The sequence below is a fragment of the Penicillium psychrosexuale genome (assembly GCF_028828465.1).
Source record: "Penicillium psychrosexuale strain IBT 29551 chromosome Unknown utg000002l, whole genome shotgun sequence".
In the NCBI taxonomy this organism is placed as follows: domain Eukaryota; kingdom Fungi; phylum Ascomycota; class Eurotiomycetes; order Eurotiales; family Aspergillaceae; genus Penicillium; species Penicillium psychrosexuale.
In genome coordinates this window covers 4,819,418-4,843,654 of record NW_026643187.1, presented here as the reverse complement: position 1 = coordinate 4,843,654, position 24,237 = coordinate 4,819,418, and the positions used below count along the sequence as shown (strand labels likewise).

The following is a 24,237-nucleotide window of genomic DNA, read 5'->3' as shown; positions in this document are numbered from 1 at the left end:
TACTCAAATTCAAAAGAGCGGGTGGTGGAACTACGAATGTTCATTTGTAGGAGAATTCCTCCAGGACTGAAGAGATCGGCCATCACAACATTTTCTCGACCACATGCGTAGGCTCGTGCATTTTCTCATACCCTCGCATGCCCCGTGTCTCTATGTAATTGGTAGAAAACGACACCTTGATGCATCAACAGACGGTCAAAGTACTCAGAGCTTGGATTTCTATTTTGATGTAAGATTGTGAACCTGGATATTCCGTGGGCCAGACACGTAATTATAGTATTAAAACAGTCGTAGGTATGTCACAAGATACATTCATTCGATTTTTAGACAAAATCAACCGCCAAAAACTATAACGATAAGTTTCCAGGGACACATACAACCGCGGATATGCAGCGCTTCAAAAGATGGCTTCGATGAAGTAGATGACGCCAAACAGAAGGAATGCCACAGCGCCGCCCAGAGTCACTATGAAAGTCAAGATTAGCATGTGCCATATATAGGAAAACAAGCAGAGGATACATACCAACACGCATGCTGACCCGGCCAGCGATGGCCCGTCCACCGAGCACGGCGGCTGCGGTGCAGATTCCATGACCAGCGCTAGCTCCAATTGTCACCCACCAGTAGTCCTGGCCAGCTGCCATGGCGATAGTGGCAATCTGACTGCGGTCGCCCCATTCGCCGAGGAAGGTCATGACAAAGGTCTGAACCCACGCGGGGCTGAGAAGTAGGGAAAATAGATTGCTCAATCCGGAAACGACATTGTTTAGCCGTTGCCGGGGCTGGGGAGAAGAGCCACGGGACGAGGACGAGGACAAGCTCTCCGGAGGCGAAGGCAGGCGGTTTCCGGAGCCGCGGGTTTTGGGACGGCCTCCAGCGCGACCTGCTTCAAGATTGTGAGGAGTAACCGAGGAACGACGGCGGTTCATACGCAGCTGCTCGTGCTCCTTCTCTTCGAGCTCCGCCTCAACCTCTCGCATCTCTTCACCCACACCTTCATCTGGAGACATTTCACGGCCTTCCTTGAGCATCTTCGCACCAAAGATTAAGAACAAAATGGCAGCCAGGAATTTGGTGAACGTTTTAGGGATAAGAGTAGGAACTGCATGGCCCAGGACTGCTGAAAGAACAGTCATCATAACCAAGGCACTAAATGCGGCGCTGAACACCACCAAGCGAGGATGTCTCATCGCCATCAGCGCAGCCACGAGGAAAGTCTTGTCGCCGATTTCAGAGACGAGAATCATGGTGAAGGAGAAGACAAGGGAGTGTAGTGAGCTGCCAGCATCATGGATACCAGAGTCGTGGTCGTGGTCGTGGCCGTGGCCCAACGAGGACGAGGACGAGGACGAACTCGAAGACGATCCCGGGGTGACTTTGTCGTGTACAAGGCCTATAGGGTCCTCCTTGGCTGTACCCGGGGACTTGGGGTGTGGAATATCGTGTGGCTTTTCAGGCAGGTCGTCGGGTTTCTAGATGGACATTAATCCCACTTGCTCAACGAAGGACCTCGGACTCGAGCAACATAAAGAAAGACTTACCCCGAGCATTCCAAGACTTCCCGGACCCTCCGCAGACCGACTTCCACCCCCGGTTGTTGTGTCGTCGCTGTCGGGGCCCAACTTCTTGGTCTCACTATGCGGCAACGGAGGCGCTTCCTTCGGCCCTCCCGGGACTTTTTCAGAGGCCAATTGGCTTTCTTTTCCTTTCTCAGACACACCACCCTCGGTTCCTCGTGTCCCTTCTTTCGGGCCCGCCCGATGCGGATCATCCATAACGCCGCCGTTTGAATGCGGGATCATTTTCCCTTCTTCGGTACTCAGGTGTTCCGAAGAGGGGATATTGGTATCATATTTGACAGAAACCGGATCAACATCATCGCCTCCCTGGACACCTGTACGATCCCGGTCTGCGTTGGTTTCCACCCACGGACCAGCGTGTGGTCTGCCATCCTTGCCATCCACGGGGACGTCCGGCGCCCCTTTGGCGACATTGGATGCGACTATATCCGAGTCAACGAGACGAGCATTATTACCCACAGTCTCCCGCGAGACTTTAGAGTCTATGTTGTCATTGTATGTGTCGGCGAGCACGACCGAAATGGCAGGAAGAAGGAAGAGAAGGAGGGGCGACTGGTTGATCTTCATGATGAATGGCGGTTTCTCCCACAGAAAGAGCGAATAAGAATTGAAATTGCGCTTTGAATTTATAGTCCGTAATAAAGCGGAGGAACCGATATCCAAGGTGGGAGAATTCTTCGAGTGATGACACGACACTAAGTCGCGTGGGACGGTTTGATCGACACCAGACAATTTTTCGAGGGCAAAGATGGATATCGCAATGAATGTGGAGTAGTAAGAAAGAAGTAGAAATATTAAGACGAAGTAACTATAAGCAAATGACAAAAGAATTCAAAGCAAAGAAAGGGCACTGGCGTTGAAATTGGTCTAGAATTGCCAAAGGGGTTTCACACGTGACTGCCCGCAAACGGCCCCTGTAATGGAAATCGGCGGGATTTGATTCACCCCTGGACGCAGTTGGCCATCAACGTAGATGTGCATGGTCCGAATGGAGAATTGTACTCTTAATGGTCTGCTATGTATTTATGTAGTATGCTATGGTCGTAATATTAGCCATTTCCCCCTACACACCTGTATAGGAACCCTAGAACAGCAACATAGTATCAAGTCAAAGGACTATACTAGACGTAGGTAGGCCTTGAGGTGAAGAAGCCTATGTGTAAATGCCTGAATTAGGTTAGACAAGAATTTTTAGACGGAAAACAAGGGTTTCTGTCAAGAGAACTATGCCATCACGTTGGTACAACCTCATACGCAGTCGCTCTTTCCCATATTATTAGTAAATCCCAAGTTTGATGAGAATGCTACAGCATAAAAGACAAGGGACTGGAGTATATACTTCCCGGGGACCTGCCAGATTCCTCCTACTTCAGATGGAGGGGCAGACAATGCTATCAAATGAATAGAAAGCCTTGACTTATATTGGCAAGTTGCTTAATCCGCCCACAGCATATAGCAAATGGCAATCAAAAATCAAAGCACCCTAAAACGAGTCTGTCGATCCCAGCCGATCCTTCGTGAAATCACATCAGATGGCTCCCTAGAAGTAGTGATAACCGTGGACGCAACTGGCGTGTTGTATCTTCCTCTTCCAAACATGATGTAGTATAAGGTTGCAAATCAGTAGCCAAGGCCTGACACATGACGCCATGCTAGCTCGAGCACTGACATCCAACGGTATGACAAGTTCATCAAAGCTGGGGCTCCTTTCCCCCGCAATTAGCCTGCACAATGACGACAGCCAACATCTCCCGGTGGTCAGCTGAGACAATTTTGGGGTATTCAAAACATGATTTGAGTGAGTGACACTTGAACTCGTCGAAAGATATGTTTATGGATAGGCAGATCATGCGAAGTAAAACTCTCGCGACAAGCGCCGGATTTGAGTGGCTTGGCATATACCAGGAATGGCCGGGCGCATTCGGCGATTGGGAATATTCGAGCCTAGTGCAATTAACCTTCACTGTATAGAGTAGATTGTCGACAGATATGTGAGTGTAGTATTGTTCTCTCGACGTTATCTTGCGTGTAATGCGTGGCCCAAAGATCCACCTGTCAACGCGGATTGTTGACCCACGAGGTGCATTATCAACGACATATTGTGGGGAGCTTAGCATTGTCCGAAAATGATGTGCTTATCTGCCCCGTCATTCTCGGACAGTTCCAGCAGTTCTGTCCACAGGCAGGGATGTGTAGAATGCAGATATGCAAGAAGATCTCCGATAAGATCAAAACGATAGTACCTCGAGGCGACTTGATTTAACCTTGGCGACTGGGCGACAGTCACGGTACTCAGCGAGTACCTTCAGACCCTCTCACCGCCTCCCCCTGCTGCCTCTTTGGGATCGTCGCTTGTCTCTTTTTGTGTTTCCACCATTTTAGCTTATCGCATGGAGCCCGAATGGCCCTAGGACACTATATATCACCCGCCACTTAGAGATTTCTCTTTCCCTACTACCTCGCCCCTCGTCTTTCCCGCTCCATCAAACTATGCCTTTGAGTGGTGTTCATTTACTGCCTCCTGCGTTGATCCAGAAGCGTTGATCGCTTTCGCAAGACTCGGCGACATACTTCACTTATTTTTGTAGGGACTATCTTGAACCCTTTATTCCTAGTTCTCGAACAGAACATGGCCTCACCGGCAGAAGACCGTTCTTCTACAATGGAGGAAAACACGGGGGTGGACCGCGTCCAGCAGCAGCCAGCTGCTTCGCGCTGGAGACGACTCTTTGGAGGAAAGACCAAAGAAGATTTCGAGCCTAGCGAGAATCAGACTTATCGCGCCAAATCTACACTGGGAATCCTAAGTGATCGAGAGACAGACGAAGTTCCTGGTGAGTAGGGAGTCCCCCGTCACAGAGAGATGATATTGTGGAACGGCTCTGACAACTGGCTGGCATGATTTAGGAACAGTACTTCTCTTATCCTCAAATCGCAATGAACCTTTGGGAATGAGGCATCAACCGCACCGGACATCGACATCTTCTATAGCCTCGTCCTATCCGCCCTCGCGATCTAATTCTCGAACGCGGTCGACGGTTCCAACCCAGAAGAAAACAGCGGACGGACAATTCGTGCTTGATCCCCAACCAGATGACTCTGCAAATGACCCTTTGAACTGGCCTGTTTGGCAAAGAGATACCGCGTTGGTCTCGCTGGGCTTCTATTGCCTGATGGGAGGCGGCATGACCCCTATCTTGGCGGCTGGGTTCAATGAGGTTGCAGCCACGTACGATACCAGTACACAGAAGGTTGCTTTCACCACCGGGTTGTATATGTTAGGCCTGGGCCTGGGGTCTGTTGTGATGTCGCCCACGGCTATTCTATACGGGAAACGACCGGTTTACCTCCTGGGAGCCATCCTGTTTGTGATCTCGGCAATTTGGTGCGCAGCATCACCGAACTATGCAAGTCTCGTGGTTGCTCGTGTTTTCCAAGGATTTGCCGTGAGCCCAGTTGAGTGTCTCCCATCTGCCACAATTGCAGAGATCTACTTCTTGCACGAAAGAGCCTATAGAGTGGGGATATACACACTCTTGCTACTAGGCGGAAAGAACCTGATCCCCCTCGTGAGTGCCGCCATCATTGAGGGCCTGAGCTGGCGCTGGGTATTTTGGATTGTCGCCATGGTTGCAGGCATGTGTCTAGTCTTGCTCTTTTTCTTCGTGCCCGAAACATTTTGGGATCGCACACCCCGTCCGCGTGTGCACAAACACAAGGGCTCGCGTGGCCTTGGTCAGAGTGTCTCCGACCTCGTTTCCCACGGCTTCCGCGGGCGGCACCCGTATGTCCAACCCCAGGACGAGTCCGCCGAACAGGGCCATTCAGATCCAGAATTGGCACCGAAGAAGTCCAAGCATGCGCATTTTGGATTCGCGGATGACCATCTAGAAGACGGAGGTCAGGCAGTCGAGACTGAAAAGTCCGATTCTGTTTGCGAGGCCGGTAATGCTACCAATGGTGACCAAATCAACACTCAACCGCCGAACCCGGTTAATGAAAAAGGCGATGAATTCCTCCAACCACCACCTCACGCACTTGTGCCTGGCGCACACCCAGATGATCTGGAGGCAGCTGACCTAGAGGCAGCTCGACCAGCCACCGTAGGTCGAGGTGCCGTATCACCTGCGAGGACCGAGTCACTAGAGCCTACCGGGCCACCGCTGCCCGCAACCCTACAATACACAAACCGACTACGTGAAGGGCCGAAGATCCCCTACTCCCGATTACTTAGAGTCTGGAACGGGCGAATCGCTCACGACAGCTGGTACCGAGTTGCCGCGCGACCATTCATCCTATTCGCCTATCCAGCCGTGCTGTGGTCAACAGTGGTATACGCACTATCGGTCGGGTGGCTGATCGTACTTTCGGAGTCAGTTGCACACATATTCGAGAGCAAAGATCAGTACAACTTTACCCCGTTGCAGACAGGCCTGATCTACATCTCGCCGTTTATCGGCGGTCTCCTTGGAACCGGAGTGGCGGGCAAAGTATCAGACATTATCGCGCGGTTCATGACCAGGCGCAATGGCGGCATCTACGAGCCTGAATTCCGTCTCGTGATGACAATTCCTATCGCTTTGTCTACTGTCATCGGCCTGATGGCGTTTGGGTGGAGTGCTGAGATCGGTGACTCTTGGATTGTCCCGACTATCTTCTTTGGTTTGATCTCGTTTGGTTGCTGCCTGGGCAGCACGACCGCTATCACTTTTTGTGTAGATAGCTATCGCCAGTATGCTGGCGAGGCGCTAGTGACACTGAACTTTAGCAAGAGTATGTTGAACTATCCCTTTCTTGTTCGGCTAGTCTGGTCTAACGCCTTTTTCTCTTGCAGATGTTCTCCACGGCCTGATTTTCTCCCTTTTCATCGTGGATTGGCTCGATTCTGATGGTTCACGCACTGTGTTCCTGTCTATTGGTGGTATACAGCTTTTCTTCATGCTCATGTCCATTCCTATGTACATCTACGGCAAACGAGCTCGCATGTGGACGGTGCGCAAGCAGCTCATGGAACGGTTCTAATTTGCTCGTTGAATATTTGTGGAATATTTTGTATCGGATTCTTCTTTTTCTCTATGACTGCATACATATCTAGACTAGACTATAGGCCCACTGCCGGAGTTGTTTTAGAAGCCTATTGGGATGCCACATCTGGAGGCTGTTCAATTGAAATTTCCAATATCTCAGTCCTTATGCAAATTATAGCAGTCGACAAAGGTGATGACGGGACTAGCTCGCATCACCCTCGTATATTGTACCTCGGACAGACCAAGAGAACCGACAAAGACAAACTGATCTGGTTAGAGTGCACGAAATAATAATCTGAACTTACCCGGTGTAACCCGTTTAAAGATTCCAAGCGGGTTTAACCGTGGGCAAAATACAACGGCATTTGCAAGTTGACGACAGCTCAGAGAAGCCGAGAAAACCGAGGAAAGCCTTTGTTAGGACTAGCTACCAGCGTATCCTGAAATGGAGGTTTCGAACTAGAGTGGAGGTTCCCAAGATGGCTCATGCAATTGAGTAGACTAATCGCTAAGGTTCTAATCCTGTGTGCGCGGTGTACCTATGAATACCCCTGGCGCTTACTTAGCGAGTACGTCGAGCCATACGGGCCAACTGTGCAGGTGACCCTCGGGGCCGTAACAGGTTCCACTGCGGGCATGAGCAGGGCCTTCCTAAAACCATTACTCCGTACTATTTACGGACATCTGAGACTGGCAAATGTTTAAGACAAAGCGGAGCCCTGCCAGTCGGTGCTACAGCCTACGGTGAGCTGGTATTGGTGCTGATCAGCTCGAACGTACGTAAAGGGCAAAGAAGAACATCCCCTAAGCGCTTGGCACATCAGATAAGATGGTTGAGATAGGGGCCTTGTCCCGAAAAGAGCCTAGCGCTGCGCATATCCTCCAGTTCGGGGCAACGTCGGTGAATTTAACATTCTTTTAAGTCCTCTTCAACGGCGTGAATGTATTTTTTTGAGTTTGCCTGAAAGTACTTTATTTCCTTTGACAGCCCGAGCTAGAAGTTTGCTATATAATTCCAGCATTGAGTTGTGATTATGACAGTCGATACTTCGGACTCGAAGTCGGTGGACGCGGTGTCGGCGCCTGTCAGTGAAGACATCCGCGCTGTACCGGAAGAACCTGGCGATGACTCTGATGGAAAGAAGCCACCGCCGCTTGCAGCAAAGTTATGTGCGGTCGCGCTGATATCGTGCATTAGCTTTGGCTCGCATTGGAGTTCTGGCGTGACGGGTGCTATGAAGAGCACGATCAAAAAGGTACTGAATGTCATGGAAACGTCGATTTGCAGAATTTCACTGATGGGTTTGTCTGGCAGCAAATGAACATAGACAATGTTCAATTCTCGCTTTTGGAAGCCAGCGAGAATTTCATGGCAACGGTCTTGCTTTTGATAAGTGGTGTGGTCACCGACCGAGTCGGTGGAGCTCGTATGTTGTCGAGTCTGTCAAATCAGCGAGGAATATCCTGACAAGTTTTTTCGAATAGAGATGATCGTTTATGGAAATATCGTCTATACCATCGGTTCTATCCTTGTCGCTGCCGCCGCGACCGTGCGCTCTTTCAACTTCATGATCGGTGGTCGAGTCATTCTCGCACTCGGCGATATCGCCACACAAATCGCTCAGTATAAGATGTTTTCTTCTTGGTTCCCCCCTAGCAATGGATTTGCATCCACTCTAGGCTTTGAGCTCGCTATCGGCAAGATAGGCGGGTTTATTGGCACGTCAACGGCCAATATCATTGCAAAGGTGATTGCTTTTTTCCGGTTGATTTGGTTAAGGCAATGCTGACAAGGGTATAGAAAACTGGAAACTTTGCGTGGGTTTTTTGGACCTCGGTGTTCATGAATCTGTTCACGAATGCGGCCAGCGCAGCGTTCTGGTTCTTTAACCAGTATTGTAATCGCCATTACAAGGGACGACGCGATGGAGCAACCAAAGAGCAACTCACAGAGAAGAACAAAAAGTTCGAATTCAAAAAGATGTTCGAGCTCCCATGGATGTTCTGGGCTGTCATGTCTTTCTCTGTGTTTCAAACGAGTGCTGCGACAGTCTTTAGCCAAAATGCCACCGAGCTGGCCGAAAAACGATTCAATGTTGGTTCCATCAAAGCCGGGTGGTATAGTTCTCTTTCGCAGTATGCAGGTATGGTATTGGGGGAATGCATGCTCATTATGGCTGGATATAGCTGACATTAACCAGGCTTCTTTCTCGTTCCCTGCCTGGGCGTGTTCATTGATGTTCTCGGTAACCGGGCGTCCGTCTGTGAGTTTTATCGCAAAGATCAGAAAGATCAGAAAAAAGCCCAATGCTGACTACTTCAGTGTTTACCTGCGGTCTTGGTATGCTGTTGAGTATGGTTCTCATCAATTTTGCAACATCGCAGGCAGGAACAGGGGCTGCATTCGGCATCTACGCCATTGCCGTATCCCTCGGACCAACCTCGGTCATCGATAGCATTCGCACCACTCTTTGGCACCAATCGGTTTTTGGATCCGCGTATGCTTTGAAAGTCACCATGAACAATGCGTAAGCTTGATCCAACATCCCTGCATCAAAAAAAGTGGTTCGAGGCACAAATTGACATTGGAAATCGTAATAGTATGAGCATCATAATTCGGATCATCACGGGAGCTTTGCAGGACGCAGATGACGATTCATACCGCCGAGTAGTGCAGGTCTACCTAGTTCTTGCTGCCGGTGCTATGGTTGTCGGTGCAGCCATCCTCGTTGGCTCGTTTGTGACTGATAACTTGGCGCCGCTACAGTGGACTCGGCACAAACGGTTGACATCGGGTGCGGCTATCATCGATCGGATTCGAGAACGCAACTTGGTAACCCAGCACCGGCGCACCCGGAACGTCTCCATAATTTGCTTCAGTGCTCTGATCTTGCTGACAATAGGGTCGTGGGTGGCGTATATCTGGGGTGCAGTGACCGGTCATAATTCGTAGTCGGATTAAGTTTGGAGGAGTTGTCAAATACAAGATTGTGAGTCTTTGATCATCTTAGGTGTTCAGGCCCATGACGGAAGAGACGATCGCTTTCCTTAGTGAAAAATAAATCTGCTTCAAGAATTTGCCACTGTCGTCATAGGGCTTGCGACGCTAATTTCAGCCTGTGTCAGATCATGGCATTGGCATGTATGTGGAAGCCTTGGTCAACAGTATCGAAACTGTGGGCATAACATGCTACGCCATGGAAGCATGAAGCAAGGAGTAACCAGTTGCAACTAGTAGTGACTTCTAGTAGAACGATCGTGAAGATTCATTGGTCCACTTGGATTTGATCGGAATACCCTTAAAAATCATGTGATCTGAGGCCGTCAGCCAATGATATGCAGCCTCAACACGCCACAGGACCACGCCACAGCCATTGAAACCTACTCCTGTCCACATCTTGTCCACATCCGTACTGCCCAATGGCCGGTCTACTCCATCGTGCTCCAGTCAATATGCTGATCCAGCGACAGTTGCGCCATCTTGGTGCGACGATCCCAAGTTGCCGGTCAATTCCAAGACGAGTCCCAAGAGAGAGGCGACGAAACGGTGGAGCAGGTGTACCCCATACATAACTCCCAATGTGTACCGATCGCTCGTTCCCACTAATCATGTTCTGTGCATTTATCCTTTGCCAATGCCCGTCCTTATTGTACCTTGACTGATGGGTCCTGGCTGTGCATGCCGAATTTTCCACCCAGTCTTCCCTGGCCTATCTGCGCTTCACCTGACTTACTGTTCTATTGTGGGGAGCCGTATCTAAATCAAGAAATCCCACTTTCCTCCCAATTCTCAGATAATCTACTAATATAGTTACACTCATCCCTCCAACAATTTCCTACCTGTTTAGTCACTTCCTTTGTACAATTCGACTTCTCTCGACCCTCACCACCCTGCCTCAATTGTCACCGGCGTGATAGCTTCGCCAATCTCGACTTGGAGTCCGAGGATGCAGCACTGTATCCTCAGTCTTCTAACGCTAGCAGCAAACCATGACTGTTCCTAAAGCACGCCATGATGGCCTACACAATGCAGATCGCAGGGCGAGGGAGCTATACCGTTACTACCAGCCTAGTTCCCAAGCCGAGGTGGTTCCATCTTGGCTTCCGGTGAATGATGGATTCCCTTTTTCTTCACTTTCAGGAAGTACAATCACTCCACCGATGTCCGAAGGCTCAATGCCTTCACACAGCAGTGCAACTTTCCGACCAGCGACCGCAGTTGGCACAGAAGCTCTCATTCTAGGCACCTCGAATAGTACCATGACATCGTTTGCGCAGCTAGCGGCATTGCGCCTGAACGTGGAGCGGGTGTTTATAACTGTATTAGACCGTGATAAGCAACACATCATTGCCGAAGCAACACAATCTCTCAATTTGAACGATCCGACAATTCACGACGACAATGACAATGTCTGGTTGGGGGCACCCGACACCCGAAAGACATGGAGTTTATGCAAGGTAAGTTTTGCTCATTCGACGAGCTGGCTGAACCGGAGCCATTGTCGAGCTCAACCGCATTGTTTATTTCTATGAATTCCCGATTTTGACGCCATTCGACAGGACACTGTTTCATTACCCCCCAATGACCGCGAGAATGCAGACTACCAATTTCTAGTCGTGAACGACATGGCCGAAAACGAGCGCTACAAACACCTTTCCTTCGTCGAAAACGAACCCAACTTCCGCTTTTTCGCCGGAACTCCCTTGACAACCGAGAAGAATATCAATTTGGGTTGTTTTTTCGTGCTGGATACAAAACCCCGAGATGGATTGACACCGCTGGAGAAGGATACACTGGGATCTCTGTCGACGGTTGTGATGGACTATTTGAAGATTTGCAGACAGGCGTCTGAAGGACGCCGGGCCGCGCGCCTTTCCCGCGGGCTCAGCTATTTTGTTGAAGGAAGCTCTAGTTTCGTGGATAATATCGACCCATCGCGTACCGCCAGTATCGGCCCTTCGTCAGCAACTCCGGCATCTTCTTACAATCGAATGAGTGGCTCTGGTGGCTCTCGTGGAAATGGCTCAGAAAACGCATCGCAAGCGCCGTCCAATAGTCCACCGAACGATCGATCACTCAGCACCGACGCGCGTTCCTTCAGCTCTGTCTCGTCCGATTCGAAATTGGGCAATAGTTCGAAATTGGACAACGGTTCGAAAGTAGAGTCGGGTACAGTAGAGAGCTCTCTGCCAGAATGGCTGACAAGCAGCAGCCGAAATAAACTACCACCGGATGATTCACAAGGCAACTCTTGGTGTTTCCGCAGAGCAGCCAACTTACTTCGCGAGAGTCTTGACCTGGGTGGCGACGGTGGGGTCATTTTTCTAGAAGCCAACAATAGCCCTTTGATGGATACCGAAATGGGTAGTGATTGTTCCGACACTGGCGGACCCGCCTCTGTACTGTCAGCATCAACGAACGAAGAACCGTTTGCTCCCCAAGCAGGGTCGATGGCCACATGCCCTGCGGCCAACCTAGACCGATCTTTCCTGCAATTGTTGCTTCGACGCTATCCCAAAGGAAAGCTATGGTCCTTTCACCGCGATGGGCTCCTCTCGACCTCAGATGATGACGACCAAGAATCCCAAGACAAGGCCCTTCGTGGCACCAGTACCACCAGCCGGTCTCCACCTAGTGCTACACAGCTCTCAAAGGCAACGCGAAAGCGACGGAAGGCTGCGGAAAACTCGGTACTCAATCAGTATTTTCCACATGCCGCGCAAATTATATTCGTGCCTTTATGGAATGCTGTTTCTTCGCAGTGGTTCGGAGGGTGTTTCTGCTGGAGCACAATTGAGACCCAGGTGTTCACCAACTCAGTCGAGCTCAGTTCAGTGCTTGGGTTTTCATCGTCTATAATGGCTGAATATAGCCGCATTGAATCCCTCATCGCAGATCGCCAGAAGGGTGATTTCATTGGGAGTATTTCGTAAGTTTTCTTAGCCTCTAGGAGATATTCGACATGTCGGACAGCAGTTACTAATTACTATCCTTCACTAGACATGAACTCCGTAGTCCTCTTCATGGAATCTTGGCCGCTGCCGAGTTTTTGAACAGCACCCATCTCAATGAATTCCAGAACTCATTGCTTGAAACCGTCAATTCCTGTGGCCGGACATTACTGGATACAATGAATCAGGTACTTGACTTCAGCAAAGTGGTATCTTTGGAACGGACCTGGCGGACAATGAAACGCAAGAAAGAGTCGCCGCTCGATTTCAAAGGATCCGACAAGTTGCCGCATCATCTGGATACGCTCGTGGCTTCCGATGTGGCTATTCTCGCCGAGGAAGTCGTTGAAGGCATCTGTCTTGGCCATGTGTACGGCCAGAGCTCTACCGCCTCAGCGGACCTGCCTGTATTGATGCCACATCAAACAAAGTCGCAGAATCACCGGTCCAACGTCGAAGTTGTAATCGATGTCTCATTCGGGGATTGGGTCTACCGGACTCAGCCGGGGGCTTTGCGGCGCATCATCATGAATATTTTTGGGAATGCCATGAAATACACAGACTCTGGCCGAGTCACTTTATCCTTGTCAGCATCTAGTCAATCTGAAGGACGATCCCGGCGGCAAGGCCTCGAAGACTTGGTCACGTTGACAGTAACCGACACGGGCAAAGGTATATCAGAAGAGTTTTTGCGCAGCAAGCTTTACACGCCTTTTGCTCAGGAAGACTCCCTGGCTGTCGGTACTGGACTGGGACTTTCAATTGTTCGCAGTTTGGTCAAAGCTCTGAATGGAAGCATTCGAATTCGTAGCCATCCTGGGGAGGGCACTGTTGTACATGTATCTCTACCCCTGGAGCGGCCTGTTGGCAAGGAAAGCCCGCCCGTCGAACCATCTGGTCAGCTTATCCAACAAAGAGAAACTTTGGCGCAAACTCTTCTACTACGCGAAGCATACCCTGGTAGACGAGCCTCCATCTGGGGCGTCGACCCAACCGACGTGACTGCCGACTCTAACTGGTCTGAAATTGCTCGATACCTTTCAGACTGGTATGCTATAGAGATCGTCGCATGGACACCGGAAGCCGATGTTGATCTTGTGCTTATGGATGAAAATGATTTACCAAATTTCCGCACCATTGCACCCACTGCCACCTTGCCTGCTCTTCTCGTCCTATGCCACAAGTCGATGGATTATACTGGTGCCAAATCCGAGTGGATGCCTCTTGCTGCTTCCGTGAATATCATCCGGCGTCCCTGTGGGCCACACAAATTAGCCCGAAGCATCATGAGGTGTTTGACCCACGGCCAATCGACATCTGTGACGCCGTCTTCCGCTCTGAAACCAACGAGTCTACCGATTAGGACGTCCTCGTTGCCATCCGCACTCGATTCGCCCCTCATCTCCCCTGCCGATGCCCATAGCGCCCCCGAACTGGGGCCGGACTGTCCCGGAGTCCGCCCCATGACGATATCACCACTGCAACATCCCCCAGGAATCAGCACATTGCCCGAGGAGATTGGAGAATCCCCTCTACCGGCACCATTGGTAGAGGGTGAAATCCGCCCTCGACGACTAGCCCGAGTGCTTGTGGTTGACGATAATCGCATAAACCTCAACCTGATGATGACGTTCCTCAGAAAGCGCCAGCTGACCGAACTGGACCCAGCTGATAATGGCAAAGTGGCCGTTGAGGCAGTCGAGCGCATGCAGAGTGGTTATGATATCATCTTCATGGACATGTCGATGCCGGTAATGAATGGGTTCGAGGCTACCCGTGCTATTCGCTCGCTGGAGAGGGATATAGATGGCCGCAAGCCGGCTATCATCATTGCCTTGACCGGACTCAGCAGCTCTCGCGATGAGTCGGATGCTATGGCTTCTGGTGTGGATCTATTCCTTACCAAGCCGGTATCTTTCAGAGAAGTAGCACGACTACTAGATGAGTGGGAAAGGGATGAAATGCTAACAGAACGGAAGATGGCATGTTGAACTAGCATGTTTTCGTCCATTTTGGTTCGGCGTGCGAGCTTGTTTCTGAAACCCTCGTTTTGTTTGCTGGTTTTTAGCCTTTACTCCCTTCGTTTTTGCTTGCGATGATGTGTCCGATGGCCCTGGCTCTTAGCATCTCTTGTCTCGACCATCTATCTCCCTACTCCTTTCTTCTTCCTCTCACCCTCTCACTCTCACACCCTGACACCCTACCAAACCGCACACGACATGTACCACTTTTTTTGGCGTTTATTTTCTTTCTTTTTTTTGTACTCATCATAGCCCTATGATATCAATCTGTCGTTGACCTGAAGAAGTGATCAGTGTTGATCGTGTTGCTATAACATTATCAATACTATCATATCAGACAATGGACACTTTGATTTCTCCTTCTCTGTCTCTCTCTCCCTCCCTCTATCTCTCCCCTACCATATCCCACTCTCACATACACATTCCAACAACTGCTATTGTTTGAGCTATTTATTGATTAACACTGCATTGTGCCAGACCAAAGCTGGATACACGGGAAGCGACGGCTGGAGTTGGTATACCTTTTCTTTTTGCTTTTGCTTCTTCCACGACGCTCAAAATCGGACGGCGTGCAACGATATACCCTCGCGGTGGTATACGCGTGTCTTATATTTGGATTTGATTTGGCGATTAAAATTTACACGCACATAGATGTCTTTTACTTCAGGTGGGCGCTGGATTGTTCTGCTGACCTTGCGATATGTATACGATTTGGGACGAGGGAAGGACGGCATGGAAAAAAAATCACGATCACATTCCGTTCTAATATGAGAAATGAGAATTCAATATACATACATGATACTGGTAACTTTTACATGGAAAGATTCCTATTTTTGTAGTACATAAACGACCCCCTCACATGTACGTCAACGGGGACTTGCATAACTAAACCATCGTCATGACTCATCCTACCCCCGCGGTGTTAACTCACTTAAAACTAATTGAAAACACTCATGTTCAAAGACACTTCAGCATGGCGTCACAAACCTACGAGACTATCCCTGCGGAGAACGTTACGGACGACATACTGATCAAAGCCGCTCAGCTCTTCAACGAAAACTATGGCACATGGGGCGAGTTTTCAAGTAATCCCGGTGAGTAAGTCAAAAGCTTTCTTTCCAAAACATCTAACTTTTAGTAGGAAAGCCGGTTAAGTTAAATGTGCGAAGACTACGCGAACAGTACCTACCCACAAGCTCCAACGAAAGTGGTGGGAGCTTTTACAGCAGGGTGATTATCGAAGGAAAACTTGTCGGACATGCATTCGGCTGCCGCTGGACTTGCAAGGGTGGGACTGTTTGCTGGATCACTCAATTGGTGGTCGATCGGTACCACCGTGGTAAAGGACTTGCGACGAGTCTTTTGCGAACACTCAGGAAAGACCACGATAATATCTACGGCGTGATGAGCTCACATCCAGCTGCCTGTCTGGCTGCCGTCAAAGCTTTTGATAGTAAGTATCACACAAAAAGCTCTGGAGGCGTGATACTTATCCTAAGTAGGGACTATCGAAAAGGTAGACCTTGGTTTCATTGCTAAGAACGCCAATGAAACCATGTCGACTTCCCCGGTGCCTTACATTCGAGATGCCGAGCTGCGTGGAACCATATTCGACGGCAAGGATACGACTGGGATTGTTTCGGGCGTGAATACCAAGTTCTTTGTGGACCACAAAGAGCCATTGAAGGCGCTGGCGGTGGTCGAGAAGAAGTGGGATTGGCCATTGGGTAAGCTCCCAGAGGGTTATGAATATCTTCTCATACTGCCAGCAAGTGCCTCATAACGCATAGCTTCGGAGTTTAATGTCAGATGAAACGATTCCTATAACTTCCCAAGCTCCCATTTGCGTCTCCGAGAACGTCCAATGTATAGAAATCGCGTAATATAGGATGGGATGCAACAAGTGAAAGTGCCCCTTTCTAGTGGATTGTAGAATTTGTTCCACGCAAGGAGGTTTGACCATCTTTGCAAGTGTCATCTGTAGTTGGGACAAACGTGCAAAGGCGATGTAAGCTCGGACGTCTAAATGATCCACTATGTCGATCTGGTTCAGGCTCCTTAAATGGCTAATAACTCTTCAGCACTATCACCAGCATCACGATAATGCCCTTGCGTAATATGAATCTCAACCGCCGAAAGAAGCAACCGCCGGTATCTTTTGGGTTATTGGAGAGACGGTTGTCTTTGCAACTTGCTAGTATAAACATTACAATACTACAATGACGTCATCGCCTGAACGGTTTCAAACATTCGTCTTAATACGGAGCAGTATAGCCTTATTCGGAGTGGATATGAAATTCAGTTACCTCACGAAACGGAGTTCTACCTATACTCTGGCACTAGCAGTGCTCACAGGCCCGTATCACCTTTGGGAGATCTGAGACTCAGTGATCGGGGATCAACCTCGACAGAAAATATCCAAGTGCATTGAGAGAGCGTGAAAGTAAAAGCACCAGCTGACAAGATAATTGTCAGGATGCATCTGAGGAATATAAATGAAAGACATGGACATACCTTCGGGGCTCAACATCCTCGCATAGTCAGCAGTTTACTCTCCAGGTGTGTATGATGGAGTCAAGTTAAGACCGTAAAGCCGATTGGAGTTATAGAACAGAACATCTGCTGCTATCTTCATGGCATGGGACGTAGTGAAGTCACCAGATTCAACATAACCCATGAGAACCTGCAAAGCAGAGGAAAATGAGCATAGGAAAAGGCAATTAATAGAAAAGAAGTCTTGGAACTAACCGTCTCAAGAGCCTGGCGGAACTGTCGATTAGCCAGCCAGAACGTCTCCGGGTGAAACCGGCCACTGGTACCCCAGAGCAGACGGTTGGTGGGCGTAAGTTCTAGACTTTCTCTCAAGACTTTCACCTGCGCCTCTCGGCTAACCAAGGGAAAGACCTTCCCAAGATCAAGATAGACATTGGGATAAGCAGATGCCAAATAACCCGCTTCGCGGGTGTAGGGGTATCCAGCATGCAACAACACGATGTCCGCGTCGGAGTACTGCGCGATCAAAGGCTGCAGATACGCAGGGTTAGCTCGCAAAAGATTAATCCGATTATCTCCCAAGCCGGTATGGAACAGCAAAGGTTTCACAACACCGGCTCTTTTTTTAAAGCAGATCGCTTTCAACGTCTGCTGGACTATCCAGTCACATATATGTTTATCATCGACCGCGAAGCCAGACCTTGTTGTGCCAGAATCGAGGATGCGAATCAATGACCCGCCCAGAGTGGTGTCATCGGAGGAATAAGCATCCACGTCCAGTCCGGTCCGACAGCAAATTTCCGATTTAAACCCAACGATGTTGGCGTCGTCCAGGGCCTCGCCGAGAGCGTCCTGGAATCGCTGTCGGAAACTGTTCCAGACTGATTCGCCGTTCTTGCGCGAGTTCGATACCTGCAGGATTGTGGCCTCGGCCATGGCTTCGATATGTACGATCCGTTTTGTCCCGGAGATGGTGAATTTATCGTGCCAGATAGATGATGCGATGTCTTCGTCGTAGCTGAGAACATCATCGAGGAGCAGTGCGTGCGTGCCTGATAGAGAGTTCCGGATTAAGTTTTCGTAGTCTTCGCTCACGTAGAGATCATGGGCAGCTTGGATGTCTTTCCAGTTTGTGCATGGGAGGTCGTATAGCTCGGAGAGCTGGGTTATGGCCCGCAGCGAGGGGAGGGTGGTGCGTGCATTTTCTAAGGCCCGACCGTCTGCTGAGGAGGCGATGGCTTCCAACGGGTAATTTTCATAGTCGGCGGCTGATTCGCGGTTCAGTAGGTTGTGGGAATGGCTGTCAATAAGCGGGTGAGACCGAATCAGGTGTCGTAGCGGACTAAGGTGGTCCATGATGAGAAGAATAGTTGGTGTAGTGAAGAAAATCTGATATTGAAAAGATCTCCCCGGATTGTAGCCAATCAGTGCTTGAAGTGGATTCAGCTGACCAATCACAATCAAGAGAATACATAAATTTCATTTCAGTTCGAGATGATCGAGAGGATCTATAAAGAATGCATATGTACTATGATGTGTACTCAATATTGTCCCTCAATTGTCAAGGTACCTGTTTTGGTAACCAAGTACTCATTGACAGCCACGTCCTTTCCACTCTCTTTGCCATAACCAGACTCCTTAAGACCACCGAAAGGCGACTCGGCAGCCGATGAGTTGCCTGTGCGAATTCGTTAGATTGATTAGAATGATTGGACTTGATCATAGGAAACCCACCTGTATTCATTCCGATCATTCCCGCCTCCAAGTTTTCCAAGAGCCGCCACATGCGATCGATATTCTTGGTGAAAGCATAACTGGCCAGACCCATGCTGGTGTCATTAGCCAGCTTGACAGCCTGATCCTCAGTCTCGAACCGATATAGCGCAGCAATAGGCGCAAATGATTCTTCATGCGAGATGGCCATGTCCGCTGTCATTCCTGACAAGATTGTGGGCTCGAAGAAATAACCCGGCTTCGACGTCAGAGAATTACCACCCAAAATAACATCAGCACCGAGCCGACGAGCATCCTGAACTTGCGCGGAGGCCTTGTCAATACTACGAGGTGTCGTCAACGGTCCCATCGTGGTGTTAGCCGCAGCACCATGACCAACAACAATCGCGGCAGTGCGCTCCTTCAGAAGAGCGGCAAAACGATCATAAACCCCAGCCTGCACATAGATCCGATTGGCAGTGATACAAGCCTGGCCCGCATGGCGCCATTTCAGCGACATCAGCTGCTCAACCGCCTGATCGAGATTCGCATCGTCGAAAACAAGGAACGGACAATTCCCGCCGAGCTCGAGAGTCACTTTCTTAAGACCATGCGCACAGTGCGCAGCCACCAGCTTACCCACCCGCGTCGAGCCCGTGAACGTCACCTTCTTGACAAGCGGGTGCTTACATAACGCCTCACTCAGCGCCGGGGTATTCTCCAAGTCCGTAGTGAGCACATTTAGCACACCAGCAGGGATACCAGCACGATGCGCCAGCTCTGCCAGCACCAGCGCCGAAATCGGCGTCTCGGGACTGGGCTTGACGACCATCGTGCAGCCAGCCGCCAGTGCGGCACCGACTTTCCGTAGAACCATGGCAACGGGGAAGTTCCACGGAACGAGAGCGGCTGCTACGCCGATCGGCTGCTTGATGGTGAATAGGCGACGGTTCGGCGCGGCGGCTGTTGATACGCTGCCCTGGATGCGCTCTGCTTCGCCGGCGAACCACCATAGGAAGCCGAGAGAGTAGTCGATCTCGCCGTATGCTTCTGCTAGTGGCTTTCCGGTTTCGTATGTTACGATCTGGGCGAGGTCGTCGCGGGCCGCTACAGTTAGGTTGTACCATGCTAGTAGCCACTTGGCGCGTTGGCGTGGGTTGACTTTTCGGAATTGCTCGAAGGCTGCGTGGGAATTTTCCACGGCGGCGGATACATCTTCTGCTGCGTTGGCGGGGCAGCTGGCCCACGCTTTGTCGGTGCCGGGGTCTGCGTGGGATATGTTAGTCGTGAGCTCTTGGAGGATAATGCACTTTCACCTACCCAGTACTTCAAACCGCTTTCCGCTCTTTGCACCGACCCATTTGTCGCCGATAATGGAGTCAAATTTCAGCAGACTGGGATCCGCGAGCTGGAAAAAGTGTTAGCTCAACACTTCGGACATCTCGCCGAACCCCGCGGGGAGGGATAGAAGCCATACCTTGAATGGTAGCTGGTAGTGAGTCGCCATATCGACGAATCAAGAATGATTTGAATATGAAAACAAGGTAAATTCACTAAATTGACCAGGTAAGTGATGTTATAAGAGGGGAAACCCCATACCTTATGTATGCAGAGTAACCCCTCATATCCGAAATTGGAGTAGATCCTCGGCCCATTTTGATATCCTTCTTCTTCAAGTAGGCTATTGGCCATTTGAATTCGTAAATCGTATCTATGATGTATATAAGGTGATTAAACTATACTATCTACACTGGCCGGCCTACCATCTTGCGACCGACCATCCTCCACCCGGGGCTCCATACTATATCCGACCGAGATATCAGTCGTCTTCATAATGCTCTTACCATCCTCACTACTCAACGCACTATCACTACCCCCACGCTTATACTTGCGCATTTCAAAATCCCCAACAACATCAACACGCGGCCCGCCCAGCGGATCTGCCATCTCGTAATCAGCGCCGCGGGTGGAGTACACTGATGGGATACCACTTGCATAACGAGAGCAGTCACCTCTCGCAAGCTAACTAGTCAAAGCTTAATCGTTTCTTGCAGCGTTACATCTGCAGCTCATCCTTATGTTGTATAAGGGGGATACAACAGGTGGGAGTGAGAACTCCTCCAATTATACACTTATGCCGGTGTTATTGAATGTGTCCAAGTGGTTGTTTCAGCAAGTACAGGAATGTGCCCGATGGTGGATCATCAAGGATCAAACGTCAGCGATAGTATGTATGAGTGCATCGGTCTAGCTCGATATCTCGGACAGAACACTCCGTATATATTTGGCCCCCACGACGAAATCCCCGGTTCTGCGTCATTTAACAAGTTTTCATTGGTTTTTTTTAGTTCTGACCCTTGGCAAAATTAGATGAAATGCAACATCCTCCTAGTCCCTTGCGCTCAAGGTTCTCATTGCTCAGAAAACAGATCGGATCTAGTACTCCGTACTTAGGTGGAGCATAGTGGACCATCGCGGACGGGGAATGGAGCATGGAGCCCGGCTAGACCATGTTTACTCCGTACAACATAGAGTCAAGCCGAAAGGAAAAACTCCGCTCGTATACGGAGTAGCGGTTGTTCACGTCTTTTGTACGGAGTACTTCTTGGCTTGCGTTGTTCCTTGCAACACTCTCTCGGCCGTGGAGAGAACGAGAGAACAAGAGAACAAGAGAACAAGAGAACAAGAGAAGATCGAAACCCTGATCATCCCGACCGGTACGGAGTAGAGTGGGAATAGGCACGGTTGCTTCGCTATCCGGAGTACTCCGCACTGAATGGAAATAAGCTAATGGCGACAATCTCGGTTGGACTTGTATTCTCAATAACACGGCAAGAACTCGTTCCGCGCGTCACAGGTAAAGTGTGGCTTAAATTTTTTACCGAACGGGGAGGCCCGGAGAAAAGACCATCTCTAGCTCTAGCTTCATACATATTTCGATTTTCGCTGGAAGAGATACACGAGAAGTGGAGTGGGAGAGGGCTGGAACGAGACATTCTAAATTGCTGTGGGGGCGAAGTAAACAAGCGCCATTTCCTCTTGGATGCCAACCTCATAGCGACGAAAGTACTATCCACGTTGCGCTAACTAACTAGTATCGTACCATGCACATTTTATGCTGGCGAGCGCCGGAGAATTGATTTAAAAGGTCTCCATTGGCCACTTTTTCCCAATCACGCCGATCCCCGGTGTAGCTTCTTCCCATTCACGCGCTCACCATGTCTCCTTGTTCGACTATAACGAGCGTTTTGCTCGGTGCTCTCCTGCTGGTCACCCCCGGAGATGCCCGCGTTGGTCAGGCTTCAGCTGGTGCACCGCTGTTTGACAGTGAGAAGGTTCAATTGACAGATCGCGACATTGCGAAGCTCAACAGACAGCAGTCAGCCCTGGTTAAATTTGGCGACAGCAATGGCACTGATAAGACCACGCTGTCTTCAGGGCAATGCAAGGTTTTCCCCGGTGACCGCCATTGGCCGTCGCAGTCTGCATGGTCGACCTTGGACAACCTCCTCGGTGGCGCGCTGATCAAGACGGTCCCCCTAGCGGCGTCTTGCTATTCTTCATGGCCCGAATATGACAGCGCTGAATGCGAGAGAGTTACCTCGGATTGGAACGACTCTAATCTTCAGTTAGTCGCTCCCTACACATGTATGATACATGGACTTATACTGACTCCACGATTAGTGCTGCTGACCCAGCCTCGGCAATGTGGCCTCTGTTTGAGGGAAGAACCTGCCTTCCCACTACCAATGCCTCTGCGTCTTGCACAGTTGGTGGCTACAGCAGCTATGCTGTGAATGTGAGCACTGTAGCTCAAATCCAGCTTGCTGTCAACTTCGCACGCAACGCGGACATCCGTCTAGTGGTTAAGAACACCGGTCATGACTTCAATGGAAAATCAACCGGTGCTGGTGCTTTGGGTATCTGGACCCACCACCTTAAGGACATCGACTACATTGAGAACTATAGCGGCTCCGGCTATCGGGGTCCCGCTGTCAAGCTGGGATCAGGTGTGCAGGCATTTGAAGTCTATGAGAAGAGTAAGGAACTCGGATTCACCGCTGTTGGCGGCGAAGGCAAGGTGAGTTGGTCATTCCGAAAGTATCATCATTTGGTGAGATAACTGACTTTATTAGACTGTCGGTGTTGCCGGTGGCTACGTTCTCGGCGGCGGTCATTCGCCCATGTCTAGCGTGTACGGCCTGGCTGCTGACCAAGTCTTGGCCCTTGAGGTCGTGCTGGCCAATGGACGCTTCGTCACAGTGACCAAAGAAAGTAATCCCGATCTATTCTGGGCTCTGCGTGGTGGCGGCGGCGGTATGTGTACTTTTTCTCGCTTTCTCTTCTCGATATTTCATCTAACATATTCCCATCAGGAACCTATGGAGTCGTCACTTCGATTATCTCTCGTGTTTATCCTAAGGTCGGTGTGACTCTTTCGACATTTAGCTTCTCAACTAGCGAGAATATCTCTGTGGACACCTTCTTTGCTGGCGTCCGATCATACTTGGAGCGCTTCCCCACCCACGCCGACGCCGGCACCTACGCCTACTTTTGGGTGCTGCCCACAGGCACTGACGCCTTCACCTTCATAATGAACCCCTTCTTCGCCGTCAACCACACTGTGGACCAGTTCAACACCCTAGTCAAGCCATGGTACGATGACCTCCAAGAGCTAGGCATCGCAATCCAGCCAAACACGACCTACTACGACAACTTCTACGACGCCTGGATGGCCGGATTCCCTCTCGAATCAGTCGCCTCACCAACTATGATGACCGGCTCTCGCCTCTTCCCACGGGCTAATTGGGCCACCCCCGCCTCATTCAACGCTACCTTCGCTGCCCTGCGCTCCACTCTTACTGACGGCTTCGCATTGCTCGCATTCAACCTGAAAGCCGAGCTGCAAGAGGGCTTCACCCCCAATGCTGCAAACCCGGCCTTCCGCCAGGCGGTGATGCACGCCATCACGTCGACGTCCTGGACAGATACCGCCTCCGATGCCGATATCAAAGTCAAGATGGAGGGCCTCACCGATGCCGTTGGCAAGTGGCGCGCTGTTTGCCCTGACTCTGGCGCGTACATGTCCGAGTCGGATATCAACGAGCCGAAGTTCGAGCAGGCTTTCTATGGTACCAACTATGGCCGCTTGTATAAGATTAAGCAGCGGAATGACCCGACTGGCTTGTTCTATGCGCCTACTGCTGTTGGCAGTGAGGATTGGGTTGTCAAGAGCCTTGACGGTCTTCCAGATCAGAACGGTCGGTTGTGCCGTGTTTAAAGTGACAAGATGTATATTAGAATTTAGATGTGTACAGTGAATCTTTTACTAATAATAGACTTGGACCATATAACTACGTAACAACTGAGCTCGATTGGTATGCAAGTGTTCTTTTCTGCCACATATTTTATACTTCGATACTTTTGATACAATATTGCAGCCAGGCTAGA

General features: G+C 50.1%; 8 protein-coding genes across 8 annotated transcripts; 5 read left to right on the top strand and 3 right to left on the bottom strand.

The window, feature by feature from the left end:
* Positions 1-397: 397 nt before the first annotated feature.
* Positions 398-2,147, bottom strand: N7518_002965 (TMEM165/GDT1 family protein; the record flags this gene model as incomplete). Its single annotated transcript, XM_057183892.1, has 3 exons — positions 398-465; positions 524-1,472; positions 1,542-2,147. The coding sequence occupies 3 exons, from the start codon at positions 2,145-2,147 to the stop codon at positions 398-400; spliced, it is 1,623 nt and encodes a 540-aa protein (XP_057045342.1).
* Positions 2,148-4,209: 2,062 nt separating this feature from the next.
* N7518_002964 (putative MFS transporter) lies at positions 4,210-6,602 on the top strand (the record flags this gene model as incomplete). The annotated part of the gene is made up of 3 exons (XM_057183891.1): positions 4,210-4,414; positions 4,488-6,353; positions 6,415-6,602. 3 exons carry the CDS (start codon positions 4,210-4,212, stop codon positions 6,600-6,602), a joined length of 2,259 nt encoding a protein of 752 aa, XP_057045341.1.
* Positions 6,603-7,641: 1,039 nt separating this feature from the next.
* N7518_002963 (putative MFS transporter) lies at positions 7,642-9,560 on the top strand (the record flags this gene model as incomplete). Its single annotated transcript, XM_057183890.1, has 7 exons — positions 7,642-7,863; positions 7,923-8,034; positions 8,093-8,355; positions 8,409-8,751; positions 8,809-8,871; positions 8,931-9,135; positions 9,209-9,560. 7 exons carry the CDS (start codon positions 7,642-7,644, stop codon positions 9,558-9,560), a joined length of 1,560 nt encoding a protein of 519 aa, XP_057045340.1.
* Positions 9,561-10,597: 1,037 nt separating this feature from the next.
* On the top strand, positions 10,598-14,550 carry N7518_002962 (uncharacterized protein; the record flags this gene model as incomplete). Its single annotated transcript, XM_057183889.1, has 3 exons — positions 10,598-11,065; positions 11,168-12,537; positions 12,609-14,550. 3 exons carry the CDS (start codon positions 10,598-10,600, stop codon positions 14,548-14,550), a joined length of 3,780 nt encoding a protein of 1,259 aa, XP_057045339.1.
* A 1,003-nt stretch (positions 14,551-15,553) lies between these two features.
* On the top strand, positions 15,554-16,363 carry N7518_002961 (uncharacterized protein; the record flags this gene model as incomplete). Its single annotated transcript, XM_057183888.1, has 3 exons — positions 15,554-15,674; positions 15,722-16,033; positions 16,083-16,363. 3 exons carry the CDS (start codon positions 15,554-15,556, stop codon positions 16,361-16,363), a joined length of 714 nt encoding a protein of 237 aa, XP_057045338.1.
* Positions 16,364-17,128: 765 nt separating this feature from the next.
* On the bottom strand, positions 17,129-18,429 carry fluG (uncharacterized protein; the record flags this gene model as incomplete). Its single annotated transcript, XM_057183887.1, has 2 exons — positions 17,129-17,263; positions 17,329-18,429. The coding sequence occupies 2 exons, from the start codon at positions 18,427-18,429 to the stop codon at positions 17,129-17,131; spliced, it is 1,236 nt and encodes a 411-aa protein (XP_057045337.1).
* A 185-nt stretch (positions 18,430-18,614) lies between these two features.
* Positions 18,615-20,293, bottom strand: N7518_002959 (NAD-dependent succinate-semialdehyde dehydrogenase; the record flags this gene model as incomplete). The annotated part of the gene is made up of 4 exons (XM_057183886.1): positions 18,615-18,751; positions 18,808-20,052; positions 20,107-20,194; positions 20,264-20,293. 4 exons carry the CDS (start codon positions 20,291-20,293, stop codon positions 18,615-18,617), a joined length of 1,500 nt encoding a protein of 499 aa, XP_057045336.1.
* A 1,711-nt stretch (positions 20,294-22,004) lies between these two features.
* On the top strand, positions 22,005-24,067 carry N7518_002958 (FAD-dependent oxidoreductase; the record flags this gene model as incomplete). Its single annotated transcript, XM_057183885.1, has 4 exons — positions 22,005-22,414; positions 22,471-22,867; positions 22,923-23,103; positions 23,163-24,067. The coding sequence occupies 4 exons, from the start codon at positions 22,005-22,007 to the stop codon at positions 24,065-24,067; spliced, it is 1,893 nt and encodes a 630-aa protein (XP_057045335.1).
* Positions 24,068-24,237: the final 170 nt, after the last annotated feature.